General features: G+C 33.4%; 1 protein-coding gene across 1 annotated transcript in view; it reads right to left on the reverse strand.

Moving 5' to 3' along the window:
• The window catches only part of MDGA2 (MAM domain containing glycosylphosphatidylinositol anchor 2), an 867659-nt gene that overhangs the window by 94842 nt on the left and 756604 nt on the right, over positions 1-16213 (reverse strand). Inside the window, exon 10 of the mRNA XM_060619633.3 lies at positions 11765-11913. Coding sequence (XP_060475616.1) covers positions 11765-11913 — 149 coding nt within the window. The remainder of the gene's footprint in view (positions 1-11764; positions 11914-16213) is intronic.

A 16213-nucleotide genomic window follows, 5' to 3' on the forward strand; every position in this document is an offset into this window, starting at 1 on the left:
TCCACCAAAAAACTGCTAGAACTAATTCATGAATTCAGCAAAGTTGCAGGATATAGAACCAACACACAGCATTTGGTTGCATTCCTATTCACCAACAATGAAGTGACAGAAAGAAAATCAAGGAATCGATCCTATTTACAGTTGCACCAAAACCCATAAAATACCTAGGAATAAATCTAAACGAAGAGGTGATAAATCCATACACTGAAAATTATAGAAACCTTATGAAAGAAATTGAAGAAGACACACACACACACACACACACACACACAAAGGAAAAAAGATTCCGTGCTCCTGGATAGGAAGAACAAATATTGTTAAAACGTCGATACTACACAAAGCGATCTACATATTCAATACAATCCCTACCAAAATAACACCAGCATTCTTCACAGAAGTAGAACAAATAATCCTAAAATTTTTATGGAACCAGAAAAGACCCCGAATAGCCAAAGCATTCTTGAAAAAGAAAACTAAAGCAGGAGGCATCACAATCCTAGACTTTAAGCTATACTACAAAGCTGTAATCATCAAGAGAGTATGAAAAAAAAAAAAGTATGTTACTGGCACAAAAACAGACACTCAGATCAATGGAACAGAACAGAGAACCCAGAAATGGACCCACAAATGTATGGCCAACTAATCTTTGACAAAGCAGGAAAGAATATCCAATGCAATGAAGACAGTCTCTTCAGCAAGTGGTGCTGGGAAAACTGGACAGCGACATGCAGAAGAATGAACCTGGACCACTTTCTTACACCATATACAAAAATAAACTCAAAATGCATGAAAGACCTCAGTGTAAGACAGGAAGCCATCAAAATCCTTGAGGAGAAGGTAGGCAAACACCTCTTTGATATTGGCCACAGCAACTTCTTACTCAACACCTCCAGAGACAAGGGAAACAAAAACAAAAAATGAACTATCAAAATAAAAAGCTCGTGCGTAGCAAAGGAAACAATCAGCAAAACTAAAAGGCAACCGACAGAATGGGAGAAGATATTTGCAAACAACATGTCAGATAAAGGGTTAGTATCCAAAATCTATAAAGAAACTTATCAAACTCAACACCCAACAAACAAATAATCCAGTGAAGAAATGGGCAAAAGACACGGATAGACACTTCTCCAAAGAAGACATCCAGATGGCCAACCGACACATGAAAAAATGCTCAACATCACTCATCATCAGGGAAATAGAAATCAAAACCACAATGAGATACCACCTTACTCCTGTCAAAATAGCTAACATTAACAACACAGGCAACAACAGATTTTGGCGAGGATATGGAGAAAGAGGATCTCTTTTGCGTTGTTGGTGGGAATGCAAGCTGGTGCAGCCCCTCTGGAAAACAGTATGGAGCTTCCTCAAAAAAAAACCCTCAAAATAGAACTACCCTACGACCCAACAATTGCACTACTAGGCATTTATTCAAGGGATACAGGTGTCCTGTTTTGAAGGGACACATGCACCCCATGTTTATAGCAGCACTATCAACAATAGCCAAAGTATGGAAAGAGTCCAAATATCCATTGATGGATGAATGAATAAAGAAGAAATTATATATATATATATATACACACACACACACACACACACACACACACACACACACACACATACACAATGGAGTATTACTCGACAATCAAAAAGAATGATATCTTGCCATTTGCGACTACATGGATGGAACTGGAGGGTATTATGCTAAGTGAAATTAGTCAGTCAGAGAAAAGCAAAAATAATATGACTTCACTCATATGAGGACTTTAAGAGACAAAACAGATGAGGATACGGGAAGGGAAACAAAAATAATATAAAACAGGGAGAGGGACTAAACAGAAGAGGCTCTTAAATATAGAGAACAAACAGAGGGTTACTGGAGGGGCTGTGGGAGGGGTGATGGGTTAAATGGGTAAGGGACACTAAGGAACCTACTCCTGAAATCATTGTTGCACTATATGCTAACTCATTTGGATGTAAATTTTAAAAAATTGAAAAAAAAGAACTGGTAAGAATAAGTCATTCCTGTTCTATTCAAACTATTGCCTTCAAATTTTTCTCAACTTCTTGCTCCATCTTTTCATAAATGGTTTTCAGAACTTGGAGTCCACTAAACACGTTATGATTGTTTTCATTTCTTGTTTGAACTTTTTAAAACACAGAACAGAAACTTGGAGTATCTGACAATCCAGTATCAAGCAACTGTACGATTGTAGTTAATGTAATTTTTTTGAAATCTTTCATGTTCAGCATTCATCACTCAAAGGTAAATATTCTTCCAGCTACTTTAGTTAAGTTTTATGTCATGAAAGTAAGTGTAAAAATATATACGATCCACATTTTCAGACAACTTATGAAATGTGAAGAATTAAAGTGAAAATGATAAAGATAAATTGATGGTAATTTATAATTAAAAATGAAAAGAAGCAATAGAAAGTGGTTGTCAATTGAAGAGCACTCTGACAATCATTCATTTTTGAAACTTGAGGGAATGATCACTTAGAAGTTATAATAGTGTTTTGAAGTAGTAACATTCCTTGATGAGGCACCGAGTCAGTCATTAGAAAACTACCAAATGCAAATTTTAGTTTACACATACCATAAGTAAGTTAACTTTTAACACTCCATTTATAGGTTTCTTGTAAAAAATCTTTAAAAGTATATACAAATATAAGCCTAAGGAACTGTGCATATCTTGCCCAGAAGAACTAAGGAAAATATTTGCATTTAAGTTCTCAGTATACCAGATACATCTTGAAGATTAATGGTAGACTGAGAATATGTTAATAATCACTGGTCTTGGAAATGCATCAATTCAGGCATAACAAAAGGATACCTCTCTGGTTGGAAGTCATTGTACCCCTTATAATTTACTCATTATAACATGTAAATTTCAAAATCATTAATTCCAAAAATGGTGTTGAGCAGCATATGCCAAGCACTGTGCTTAAACAGCATTTATACACTTTTTAAATACTGAGATCATATAGGAATGCTATTATGAGAAAATGTCAAAAGATGAAAATGGAATCTGATCTTAGTCCCTTCAATACAGAATGGTTCCAAAGTATGGCCCTGACATAGCTTTATCAAGTTCACACAGGAAGTTGTTAAAAATACAAATACTTGGGCCATACCCCAGACTCACTAAACTAGAACCTGTCGAAGTGGGGTGCAGCAACTGTTTTATGAAGCACTATAGGTGATTCTGATGTACACTCAAATTTGAGAGCAACTGCTATAACACAAAGAAACCAGGATGATCAGTTTATTAATAGACATAGTACATAGACTACAAATATAAACTATACATCAATAAGTAAATCTACATTGAAACAAACAACTTGCATAGTGTTGAAGGCTGAAAAAAGGAACATGAATCCAAGTGTCTACCAATAGATGAGTGGATAAAAAAGAAGTGGATATATGTGCAATAGAATATTACTTGGCCATAAAAAAGAATGAAATCTTGCCATTTGCAACAACATGGATGGAGCTAGAGAGCATAATGCTAAGCAAAATAAGAGAAAGAAAAATACTATATGATTTCACTCATTTGTGCAATTTAAGGGAAAAAAACAAATGAACAAAGAAAAAAAAAAGAGAGAGAGATAAACCAAGAAACAGATTCTTAACTATAGAGAACAAGCTCATGAAACTGATGGTTATCAGAGGGGAGGTTGGTGGGGAATGGGTGAAATACGTGATGGGATTAAGAGTAGAGCATTAAGTAATGCACAGAAGTGTTGAATCACTACATTATACACCTAAAACTAAACTAATACTGTATGTTGACTATACTGTAATTAAAATAAAAGCTTAATTTAAAAAAGGATTCTTAATCCAAACTTCATTCTCCATTTTAAGTTTTGATATTTTTTTCCCTTAAAAGTATTTGAATGAATGAATGTTTTCCGGTGAACTCTACAGTCCTAGTCATTTAAGACCATGAATATATAGTATATTATATATTATATAATGTTATAATATATAATAGCACAGAATATAACATAAATAGGTCTTCTGGACAGTTTCTTTGAGAGCAAATTCTTGGAACCCATAAAACACTTATTTACAGACTACAAAAGATACAACTTAGACGTGTGAGAAGTGTTCTCTTATCCAAAGAAATATATGAGTCTTCTGTTTTCCTCTTAACAAAATACTGATTCAAATGGACAGCCAAGATAGGTTCAGCTCAGTTAGATTTTTTAACACTTGACCTTGAAATAATATTAAACCTATCTACATTTATTTTTTCCATTCCCCTCTTAATTGTTCACCTTAAATAAAAAAGCAACACTGGTTTGTCAGTATCTGGTATTTTTAAACTGTAGGCCTTTTTAAACTTTTAAAATTTATTTAAATGTATGAATACAACCCCCCCCCCCCCTTTTCAGGCATGTATTCACATACCTTTCCCTTAGTTTACATGATATAGATTTTTCTACCTCTTAGTTATTTCTTTTTTCACTGGAACTTCTATCCTCACTGTCTTAATGCAGTAAATTTATGTCTCTACATTTTTGCTATCTTCAGTTCTCAGGTCTAATGCTTCTGGTCTATAAATTTATATTTTCAAGGAGAATTGTTCACTCAAATTCTAGTAGCACATTCCTGTCCAGGCTACCTTTTTTTGTTTTATGTTTACTATCACTCAAATTTAACAAGTTCAACTTAAAAATCTGAGCATTCTTGCAAACTTTGATTCAATATCTTATTTTTATCAATAATTTAACAATCTTTCACTCCAAAGTCTCTTCAAGGTTGCTCATTTTCTATCTCACTCAGGGTCAAGTAAAAGGAAAATTTTCATTAATTTTTCTGAGTAGTATTACTACACAAAATGAAATATGTACAAAGGGCCACAGACTCAGAAAAACTCTTCAGGAAATAGTTGGAATTTTCCAAGACAACATAACCCTATTTTGCAAAGGCTTTCACAGAAAGGCCCTTGACTTGTCCAGGTCTTTCAAATGTATCCTATTTATTCCTCCTAAAAAATAAATTGTGAAGTTAGTATTTATGGAATGAATGAAGTATATATGTGTGGTGTCTTTCATTTGGAAGATGGAGATAGCCACTTTTTATGAACTGGCATATGGCTTATTTCTTTTCCAGAGCCAAAGAGACCATTAACAAAATGGCTTCTCTACCTTTCTCTCCATTGCCTGCTCTCTTCTTCATCTATATATTTGATGATTTCCAGAACATTCACTAAAGAGATTGAAGTAAATGGCAGAAAACAAAGGTCATTGTACTTTTAAAAACTGTTTCTCACAAATTAAATCAATATTCAAGTTCTGCCCATTTCAACATTTTCTTAATTCAATTTTTCTCTCTCCCCTTTCACTACTCTAATGTAAATCTTACTCAACCTTACTTCAAACGTTCCTAATTTTCTTCTCTGCCTCTATTATAATATAATTTAATATACTATGTGTGATATGATCAGATGAATCTACAGAACATGTCATTTTATTCACGAATTAAGACTATACAGTGAATCCACATTATCTATCAATTCTCCACAGATTTCCCTGGGCCAGTATGAAATGTCAACCTATGTCAAATGGTTCCTCCAAACATCTCTCTCAATGAAATCTGTCCAATTGGCTTAAGCCAATCATATACATTAATCTCATTCTGTCTTTTTCTATCATTTTACTTCAGCATCTGTAGACTGCCAGTACTTCTTTACACGAGTTGCTAAAGTATAAAAAGTCATTCCCCATGATCAATTATACTCCATGCTCCTTAAATTTTTGTTTCTATCAATACATTAAATGAGGTACTTAGCAATATTAATAACCACAATGGTCATACATATGGTCATTTGTGTATATAATACATTTATAAATTAAAAAAAATAATATTTATTTTTGAGAGAGAGAACATGAGTGAAGGAGTGGGGCAGAGAGAGAGGGAGACAGAGAATCCAAAGCAGGCTCCAGGCTTTGAGCTGTCAGCACAGAGCCCGATGTGGGGCTTGAACCCACAAGCCATGAGATTATGACCTGAGAAGTCAGATGCCCAACTAACTGAGCCATCCAGGTGCCCCCATACATTAAAACTTTTTAACTGCTATGATATAGTATAATAGTAAAACGTAAGTAAACAACAATAAGCAATAAATTATTTAATAAAATAACAAAAATGTTTTAAGTGTAAGGAAAAATAAACTATAGCTCAGTTTTATAGTCACATGTATAAAGAGTAAAATTAAATTTATAATAAATTCATGTAATAATTATGCAAAAAAGTATATTCATAATTAGTGATTTCTTGATTAGTCTATATTAGTGATTACCATTTATGAAAAAAATTGAGTATAAATCTATAAAAACTAATAAACAAGTCACTAACTTGGTGATCACATCTCTTACCCATCCTACTTTGCAGTACTTATTGCTTTTATAGTTGTTTCTATGGCATTTTGTACATAGTCCTATTATAGCTCACTTTAACAAGACACTGAGGGCAATGCTTCTTTTTTGAACTCCTGGTAATTGCCATAGGGTTAACTTACTTAAAGTTTTATTGACTGAGTGGTCAAATGAAGATGATAATTCTAAGCATTATAATATATCATAACTTAAAAAAAAATTAACGGTTATTTATTTTTAAGACAGAGCATGAACAGGGGAGGGTCAGAGAGAGAGGGAGACATAGAATTGGAAGCAGGCTCCAGGCTCTGAGCTGTCAGCACAGAGCCCAATGCGGGGCTCGAACTCACAGAGCGTGAGATCATGACCCGAGCCAAAGTCAGAAACTCCACCGACTGAGCCACCCAGGTGCCCCTAATATATCATAACTTAAAAAGACAAGAAGACAAGAACAGAGGCATTTCATCTTATTCAATAAAACATCCTACTTTCCAAGGATGACAGTCAAAAAGCCACATTCATTGCGCATCTCTATGACAGAGTATAAAAAAGAAACTGTATAAAACTTCACAATCCTTTATTATTAAAACTATAGCTGTGTGTGTTTCAAATGCGGCCAAACGATGTTTATGGTACCTTCAGATAACTTAGAAACAGTTTTGCTTGTTCCTTAATTCCTTAGATACCAAGGAAAGCAGACATTCAAATAACCTTTTCTCTTTCCTGTTAAGCAACAAATGAAGCAAATAATTGTGGGGCTAGTAGCTGTCTAAGGAGATTAAACAATTGCTTAGCTGAGCCTAAAAAGTATAAATTAAAGATATTAAGATTTTGAGAAAACTTTTTTCCCCCATATTACATTTTTTAACTTCATATGATGTATCTGTTCTCTTTTTAAGTCTCTTAAAGCAGTGATTCCAGACACCAGTGTTCTTTTTTTCTCAAATACACTGCAGCAACTTCTAAGAAAAGTATATAAGCCAATACTCAAATTCGAAGGGAATTTTCATCATATTTAAATATAGACTAAATAATTTAATTGAAGTAATCATCCATTTACCAGAAAGCTACAGAAATGCCAGGTTCAGCTCACCAACTCTATCCAGTTGTGGGTTTAATAACACAGCAGTAATTTTATCACCTGAATTTAATAATAGGTAACAAGGTTTCTAACAGTTTCTGGCTTAAAAACAAAGTAGGGCTCTCTAGAATTGAATTTGCCATTAATTTTTAAGAATCAGATTTGTTTTACAGACTTCATCTAATACAGAAATGTATTATGTAATATGTTTGACATAAAAGGGGAGGTGCTCTGCACTAGATAACCTACATATTTTGTGGGTAGAAGAAATTATTTAGATATATATGCTCAAAATAAAAATACTGGCCAAATAAATAAGTCTTTTTTTAAATTTTTTAAATTTATTTTTGAGAAAGAGAGAGACAGAGCATGAGCAGGGGAGGGGCAAAGAGAGAGGGAGAGACAGAATCCGAAGCAGGCTCCAGGCTCTGAGCTGTCAGCACAGAGCGTGACACAGGGCTTGAACTCAGGGACTGTGAGATCATGACCTGAGCCAAAGTCGGATGCTTAACCGACTGAGCCACCCAGGAGCCCCCAAAGAAATAAGTCTTAAAAAACAGGAAATATGTGACATAAATTATTAATAATCCCTCGAGGAAAAACTGGTCTCATAATCAAAGGTATAAATGTTAGTTATTAGGGAAAAAAAAAACCATTTTTAAGCCATTTAATCCATTTATAAAATCCATTTGGTTGAGGTTACATTCCTAGCAGTGTTTATTTCAAAATCATGCAAATTATATTGATTATATTCAAAAGCTCTTGATTCAAGATTCTGTGATAGCTTGGGGGATGAAAAAGGCCATTTGTATGTAATATAAAATCTTTATTACAGTGATCATCAGATCAGAATGCAAGAGTGATTTCTGTTAAAAATGCTGGTATTGTGTCTTTAAAAATGTTAATACCTAAATGTACATGCCAATGAAAGAAGAAATCTAAATTTTCTAAGACAATATATAAAAATAACCATATTTTACATTAATATCTTTGTTTCCTTTTATTAAGCAGGGGATATTCTTAAAAGTACTGTATCACTTTCATTATATCCAGAATGCCTTTGCCCTACCATCCTAAGCTTTGATGTATAAGGAGATCTTCAAAAGAAATTTTGCCTTTTGAGGCTATTTTGCATGTAAAGATTTTTCGTGTAAAGGTAAGGTATAAAGGACATGGTAGTGGGGAAAATAGAAGCAGATAAACCTATTCTCTCTGTTCTACAAACCTTGTTTTCCTACTCACGTTGGCAGAACAGCATGCGGCCATTACTCTTTATTGAGACACTACCCAAAACATAACAGAGTTCCTCTTCTGTGGCAAGACATAATGCAAGTAAAATTACGAACTAAAATGGAACATTGTAAAAAAGCACCCTAAGATAAAATTATACTTATTTCTAAATATAAAAGAAAATCCAAATAATAAAGAAGTCCAGAGAGAATGTTTGGCAAGGAAAGAGTTAGCTTCAAAATCATGTCAGAGACGGGAACGGTTTTCCAGACTATGGCTCATAACATCAGAAATACATTTTCCTCTAGTGGATGGCATGAATCTCACAAACTTGGAAAGAATAGTATTAGCAGCAGACTTACTGATCTGATCAAGAAGGCTTTAAACTAAGACTCAAGGTGGAAGAGAAAAATGTGAATCAGTAAAATGGATATTATGGAAGACAAGTTTGAAATGAAAATAAGACAAAGGGACAAAATTGTCTAGAAATTACTTTGTGAAACTCATGGTTTGGAATAATACTTAGGCCTAGGATATACAGTATACCGAATGCAACTAAAAAATAGTAGACATGTTAAGATCATAAAATGTCCTTTTTTTTTTTTTTAACTCCTTACACAATTCTGGTAACTGAATGTGAGAACTCCAACAGATGTTTATGTAAGGAATGCCCTGCACAAGGGAAGCTGGCCTGTGGGGCAAGTGTGGAATGCATTCCACTCCACATCCAATTGCCCAAAAGGTATCATTATATTCAATTTACAGGGTAGGAATCTAGGTATAGGTATGTTCAGAAATCTGCTCCAGGTTATATAGTTAAAAAATGATGAGGCTAGATTGGCTAGAATTGGAAGCCAGATATGTCTGGAATGCATAATTTGAAAAAAACATAGAGGAAATTTATACACACATATACACTCATATATAATTTATTCTAGAGTAGCAGAGTAGAGGGAAATTGTCTAATTTGTTCACAAGGAACACCACAGTGACTAGGAAATGTGCATCAGTGCATATCAGAGAGTTATATACTAGTTCTATGATCCAGATATGTAAAAATAAGAATTTATAGGAGATGCTAATGTAGGAGAGGAAAATCTGAAGAGAAACTGCCATTGGAAAATAGGGTAGCGATCATTGTGAAACATAATACAGAAAGTAGTTTATTAATAATGAGTACAAGATGTGGACAGAAGGAAGGGCTTCAATTAGTTGGATCCCTCTTAGAAGGAAATCTGATTCTGCTCAAATTAATTTGGGAGGAATTTTGGAGGAATGGCAACTGCTTTTCTGCTAAATCTGACTTAGAGAGAAGGTAGCTGCATACACAGTGGAGACATTGGGAATGGAGGTTTTGAGAGACAGGAGAGTAAAGCAAGGTAATGATGAGCAGAGTTGGGTAAATTCTGCAGACCAAAAATAGGCAGCCCTTCAGTTTACAGGAGCAATGGGCCATTACCCAGATACTGTAAGAAAATGCATCTGAAGAAGAAAGTAAGAAGCTAAAGATGAAATTCTGACTTTATCATTGCAAATAAAGTTATAACCAGAAAAAAAGGAAAAGACACCTAAGGAAAATAACAATTTTACAAATAACAATTTGGTATTCGGTTCTTAGAGATCTCAAAATACAGATAATGAAAGATGAATGTGAATGACCAAATCAAGTGGTAAGGACTCAGAAAATGAGTTGACATGTCTAAAGTCAAGAATGCCCTAAGATGCTGTAAATATGAAAGATCTAAAAATGTTAGCTTAAGAAGAAAAAAAATAAAAAAAGTCCACCAGCTGAAGGAAAAATAACTGCTAACCTTTCTTGTTTATATTTTCTTTATTAGGGAAAATTGTCATCACATTAGAATGAGCAGAACAAACAATTTCAATACAGGTTTGGGATTTACTCAGATTTCCTTAGTGACTGAAGCAAAAGGGGAATAATAAAGTTTCTCAATGATACCCTGCTGTCTGCTCTATCAGCGACCTATGAATACTTAGACAAGAAAGTGGCAATTTTCAAACGCCAGGATGTATTTACTAGAAAAAAGATTTTTATTTTTTCATTTAGATTAGATTAGACAGGAAAGACATGAATATTCAACTCACAATATATCTTAATTTGAATAATGTATCTTACATAGTCTTTTATTATAACTTTGTGAACAAGGTAGAAAAACACTGGTTTTATGATAATACAACTGAGGGGAATAATGATGGTTGATCAATCTTCTCCAAGCAAACTTTGTCCTTTCTGTTGTGGAAACTCAAAATGCTATTCTGTTATTTCATCAAGGAAGTGGAATAACACTTTACAAGTCTGGGGATAATATAAAGTTTTGAGGGAAAGCTAATAGATTATATAGTCATCAAATAACTCTTCAAAAATGTTTTGTTATGTTGAAACAGTCACTCACTCCAGATAATATACTATGTAACAGGAATCAATGTAAAGACCCACATTTAAATTTAAAAAATATCATTTACACCAACAAGGGATAATTTGGTTTAACGATGGTTCACTTGAAAATATTTATTTTCACATAACCCATAATCTTTAGCTACTTTAGGAAAACATACTTGATTGTTTTTGCTCATTTTACTAAAATATTTCTATTCTTCCAATATATTAAATTCATTCTTAAAACAACCTCTCTATGTACTTTGAAACCTTTAGAGTAAAAATAACTAAGACTTCTAACTCCTTAGGAAACAAGACAAAGAATTATGCATTATAGGTAAGTGTAAGCACATCTTAAATAAGTTTCTTTCATAGCAGTAATACAGTGTAATTTCTATAGCATATCTAGTGATGAAGGATTTCAGAAGGCTCAAAGGATATCACTTTAGAATGTCTGCTGTCACAGCAGAAAATGCAAAAGTTAATCCAAACATTCGTAAATAATTCCAAACAATTCTGTGTAAAGCACAATTATCTTTCATATGGAAAAACATATTCTGGAATTTATGCAAAATAATTAAAAATTTAGAGCAATAAATCATAATAACAAGGTCTTCACAGAGAACCACAAAGAGAGAAAAAAAAAAGTCACTGAATAAATTTCTTTCTCACCTGCCTAATACCCAACCGGTATGCAACAATCCGATCTACTGCATCAGGATTCATTTGTGTCCACTGTAGACTGTAAGAATAAACACGGTGTCTGTTCTGCCACACAGGATTGTAGGTATCATAATAGAATTCTGGAGCATAGGCCTTTCCTAAAAATAGAAAGAGTGCTTAAATTTAATGATGACACATTAAACATGCATATTCTTTTTGACCCTCTTACCACATTCTACCATGTGTGCCATGAGTAATTCTTCTACTTGAAAAGTCTTATTATTAAAATCTAATCAACTTTCTGGAGAATTCTGAGCATAGATACAGGAAGATTTCCTGGCTGATTAGATGAAGAGCGTGAGAGGAAGAGAAGAATCAAGGACAACTATAAGTTTTTTGTCCAAGAAAGAATGGAGTTTCCATCAACTGAGATGAAAGCCCATGGGAGGATCAAATTTGGGGGCAGAACTTCAGAAAGTTACTTTTGAACAGTTTAAATGATACAAATGGAGTCATCAAGTGGGATATACTAGTCTCGAATTCAGGAAGGGGCCAGGATTAGAGCTATATACTCTTGCTAACCATACGCATATAAATAGATTTTAAATTGAAAGCCATGAGATTGATGAGGTCACCAAGGGGTTGTGAATAGATAGAGAAGACGACTAAGGCCTAACCCTGAAGCAATCCAGCATTAAGAATGGTGAGAGAAGATAACCCTGACAAAGTGTGAGAAGGAATAAACCAGTCAACAGGAGGAAAATAAAAATTGTGACATCCAAGAAGTCAAAAGTAGTATTTCAGCAAGTGAATGATCAATTCTGTAAAAACAAATTAGTAAAAATGAAAATCTGTGTTTATATTGTGTTTGGTCAGTAAATTTGAAATTGCCCAAACAACACAGTGACATAAGAACTTGGGCCAATAACAAAGAGGCTTTTATTTAGATTTTAAGAATATCTGAAGTGCATATAGTGTATATAACATATATAAACCATCTCGTTTTTTTTTTTCCAAGTTCCAAGTTGAAAAATGTACAGACCACTTGGAATGATAGATCCAACTCCTGATATTCTGAAAAACAGATTTTTTCATACTTCATTTTTTTTACCGATAATGTATTTATTTATTACATCAACAACATTAAAGGGGAGCCTATTAAATGCCATGTAGTATACTAAGCATTAGGGACACAATGAACGAAGTATGGCCTCTGTCCTCATAGAAAATACTAACATTTTCTTAGACTTTTCAAATAACTTTGCAATTCCTACTGAATGATGAGTTAATAAGTTGTACATTTATCATCCCTCATTCAACATCTTTTCTGTTTTTTATTTTATAAAAATTAAACATTAAATGGCCTCCTGGGTTTTTCCTCCTGGGTTTCTTTCTGTGGGAACTTCTATTACCTGGTTTTTCATATTTCTTCATCACTACTCATCTATCATCTAATCGTTGCAGAAGAGCTGGCCTGTAAAAAAATTTTTTTTAATGTTTATTTATTTTTGAGAGAGAGAGATAGTGAGTGATTGGAGAAGGGGCAAAGAGAGAGAGGGAGACACAGAATATGAAGCAGGCTCCAGGCTCTGAGCTGTCAGCAACAGAGTCCGTCGCAGGGCTCAAACTCACAAACTTTGAGATCATGACCTAAGCCGAAGTTGGACACTTAACTGACTGAGCCACCCAGGCTCTCTGGCCCATAAACATTTCTAAAGGATAGTTAAAAAATGGGTTTTGCCCACTAAGAAGAGAAGTGATAGTCTCTATTACCCAGAGATGTTCACCAGGAAAAAATAGCATCGGGTGAGCTGAATTAGATTTTTGATACTTTTACCAGCAAAATTACATGGAATCAAATATCTGAACTTTGATAACATTTGGAAAAGCCTCCCACATCAATATTCTGTGACTTAAAAAAATGTTCCATGAATATTCATTCAGTTGAATTGGAAATGAATTAAAAAGGAGGTCTCCTGCATAGAAGGAACTCTCTAGAAAAGAGCCATCACATTCACTTTATTGCCTCTTTTATCTTTTTATGGTATTTTTACCTATTACTAAGTGATAGCACAAATTTATTGTTCGCAAGACTGAAGGGCAAAATTTAGGTGGAAAATAATGCTCTGAATGAAGAAATCAATACCCAAAATGTCACTGGCAACTTTTATTTGAGACCAAATTTCTCAAAATGTTATTGAGGACGTGCATTTAGTAGTAGCTTAAAGAGCTAGGGGTTTTGATTAAAAGTAAGCATCCAAAACGTAAAAATGAAGCAAGTGAGCTGCTTAAGTAAGTAATGCAAACCTGGAGGGTTTTCATTAGAGACTAGTGATGATTTAATTAATGAAGTAATAGTCTCAGTAGGGTTTTTTTTTGGAGGGGGGGGTGCTTTTGTTTTTTAACCAAGGGGGAAATGCAGCAGTACTAAATTTAGTCCTAAGCATTACTGTTTATAAAATGAAGGACACATTCAAATGGAATGAGTACACAGAGTAGAGTCACAACCTGTGGCTGTTTAGCATAGAAAAGGACAAAAAAAAAATCTCTCAAAAAAGGACAAATGCAGTTTTCTAAGAGTTGAAATTCTATCACAGAGAAAGAAGATCAGACAAATTTTAACAGACCTATGAAATAAGATGAATACCAGCAGGTAGCTATTAGAAGGAAACACATTTTGATGTAGAAATGTTCTCCCAATCCTTTCTGAATATGGAATGATCTACATCATTGATTTATTTTCTCTTTGCTAGAGGTATTTAATCAATACCTACTAATCATTTAGCAGGTCTGAGATGGTGAATAGCCACAAGGTGGCCCTTAAAGTACCACTGAGTCGCAGATCTATTGGGTGCTATGAAACATGTGCCTGCTGTTTACTGTATTACTTTAACTGTAGAAATCATAGTAATTTACAGATTCCATTGCATGTTTCTATTGCCTGTAATATAATCCTGTTTTTTGTTTACTGCCAGTAGGGTAATAGGCTGTCTGTCATAAATGCAAATAGCCATAATTCTAGAACTCATTGTTTACCTAAATAAATACTTTTAAGGTTATTGAAGCAGTTAGACCTTGAAATTAAGAAAATCCTCATGATCCTATGAATAATATGAATTAATCAAGATCTATTTTCAAGATCATCTAACACTCCAAATAGATCCAAATTTCAGTGTAAAATTCCATCATCTGTATATTTAATTGCAGAATATTATAAAGGCCTTCCAGAATATTTTCAAAAATATTTTATTTTCATTGATATATCTGTATTATTGTGAGTAACATAATATGCAGTAATCTTTCATGGACAATCAGATTAGAAAATAATTTAGAAATGATCTGTTCCAATATCTCCTATGACAATAAAGAGATTTAGGAACAAAGAAATGGTGATGATGTATGAAACTTGATATAAATAAAAAATCAAATAAAAAAGGCTCCATTACAAATTTTGACTTTGATTTGTGAAATTAAAAAAACAGAGAAAGTTTTATTTTAATTAGAAGTTTTGTGTTTTTACTTTTTTTAATTTTAGTTGAACTGCACAACCTTAGAATTAAAGATGAAAAAGGTTTTCGGGGTGCCTGGGTGGCTCAGTTGGATGAGTGTCTGACTTAGGCTCAGGTCACGGTCTCACAGTTCGTGAGTTTGAGCCCCGCGTTGGGCTCTGTGCTGACAGCTCAGAGCCTGGAGCCTGCTTCAGATTCTGTGTCTCCCTCTCTCTCTCTGCCCCTCCCTCTCCCTCTCTCTCTCTCTTAAAAGTAAATAAACATTAAAAATGATGAAAAAGTTTTTAGATGGTGCACAATATTGAATAGTAATAAATAATTACTGACAAGAAATCTTGATGAGTTACAGTTAAATATAGATATTATGCTTATGTTTCAGAACATATTTTGTATTAAATCTCTTTTGTATAAATTTTATTGAATAAAATGCTTTCTATTTCATTTAGAGAAATAATTTTTTAAAGTGACATACACACACATTTCTTCTCTGATTTCAGAGCTAATCATATTAAATATTTATACAGTCACTTGTAAGAAGCTCACCATAATACTAAAGAAATACCCTTATAATAATCCTAGACTCTGACAACCAAACATGACATCTGCTGGTTGAACACAGAAAGAATTCATAACATATTTTTTTTTTCTTTTTTATTCTGTGGGCATTTTTTTTTCTCCTTCTAGCAAGCATGCCAAGAAATTTCCTTTCTCTTTTATATTCTAGTTTTATTTTTATGCAATGTTGTCCCAGTTTAAATCTTTTTAGACTAAATGACCTAGTTCATTATCTAAAATAGCAGATACTTTTTAGATATATTATGTTCATAGATCATAAATTTTAAAATATTCTTAAAATATACATAGATAAAATATTTAATTGTTCACAATTTTAAATAGAATTTGTATAAAATACATTTACTCTCTGGAAAATAACTTTTGAAAAGTGATT

Source organism: Panthera onca, chromosome B3, assembly GCF_046562875.1.
Source record: "Panthera onca isolate mPanOnc1 chromosome B3, mPanOnc1 haplotype 2, whole genome shotgun sequence".
NCBI lineage: Eukaryota > Metazoa > Chordata > Mammalia > Carnivora > Felidae > Panthera > Panthera onca.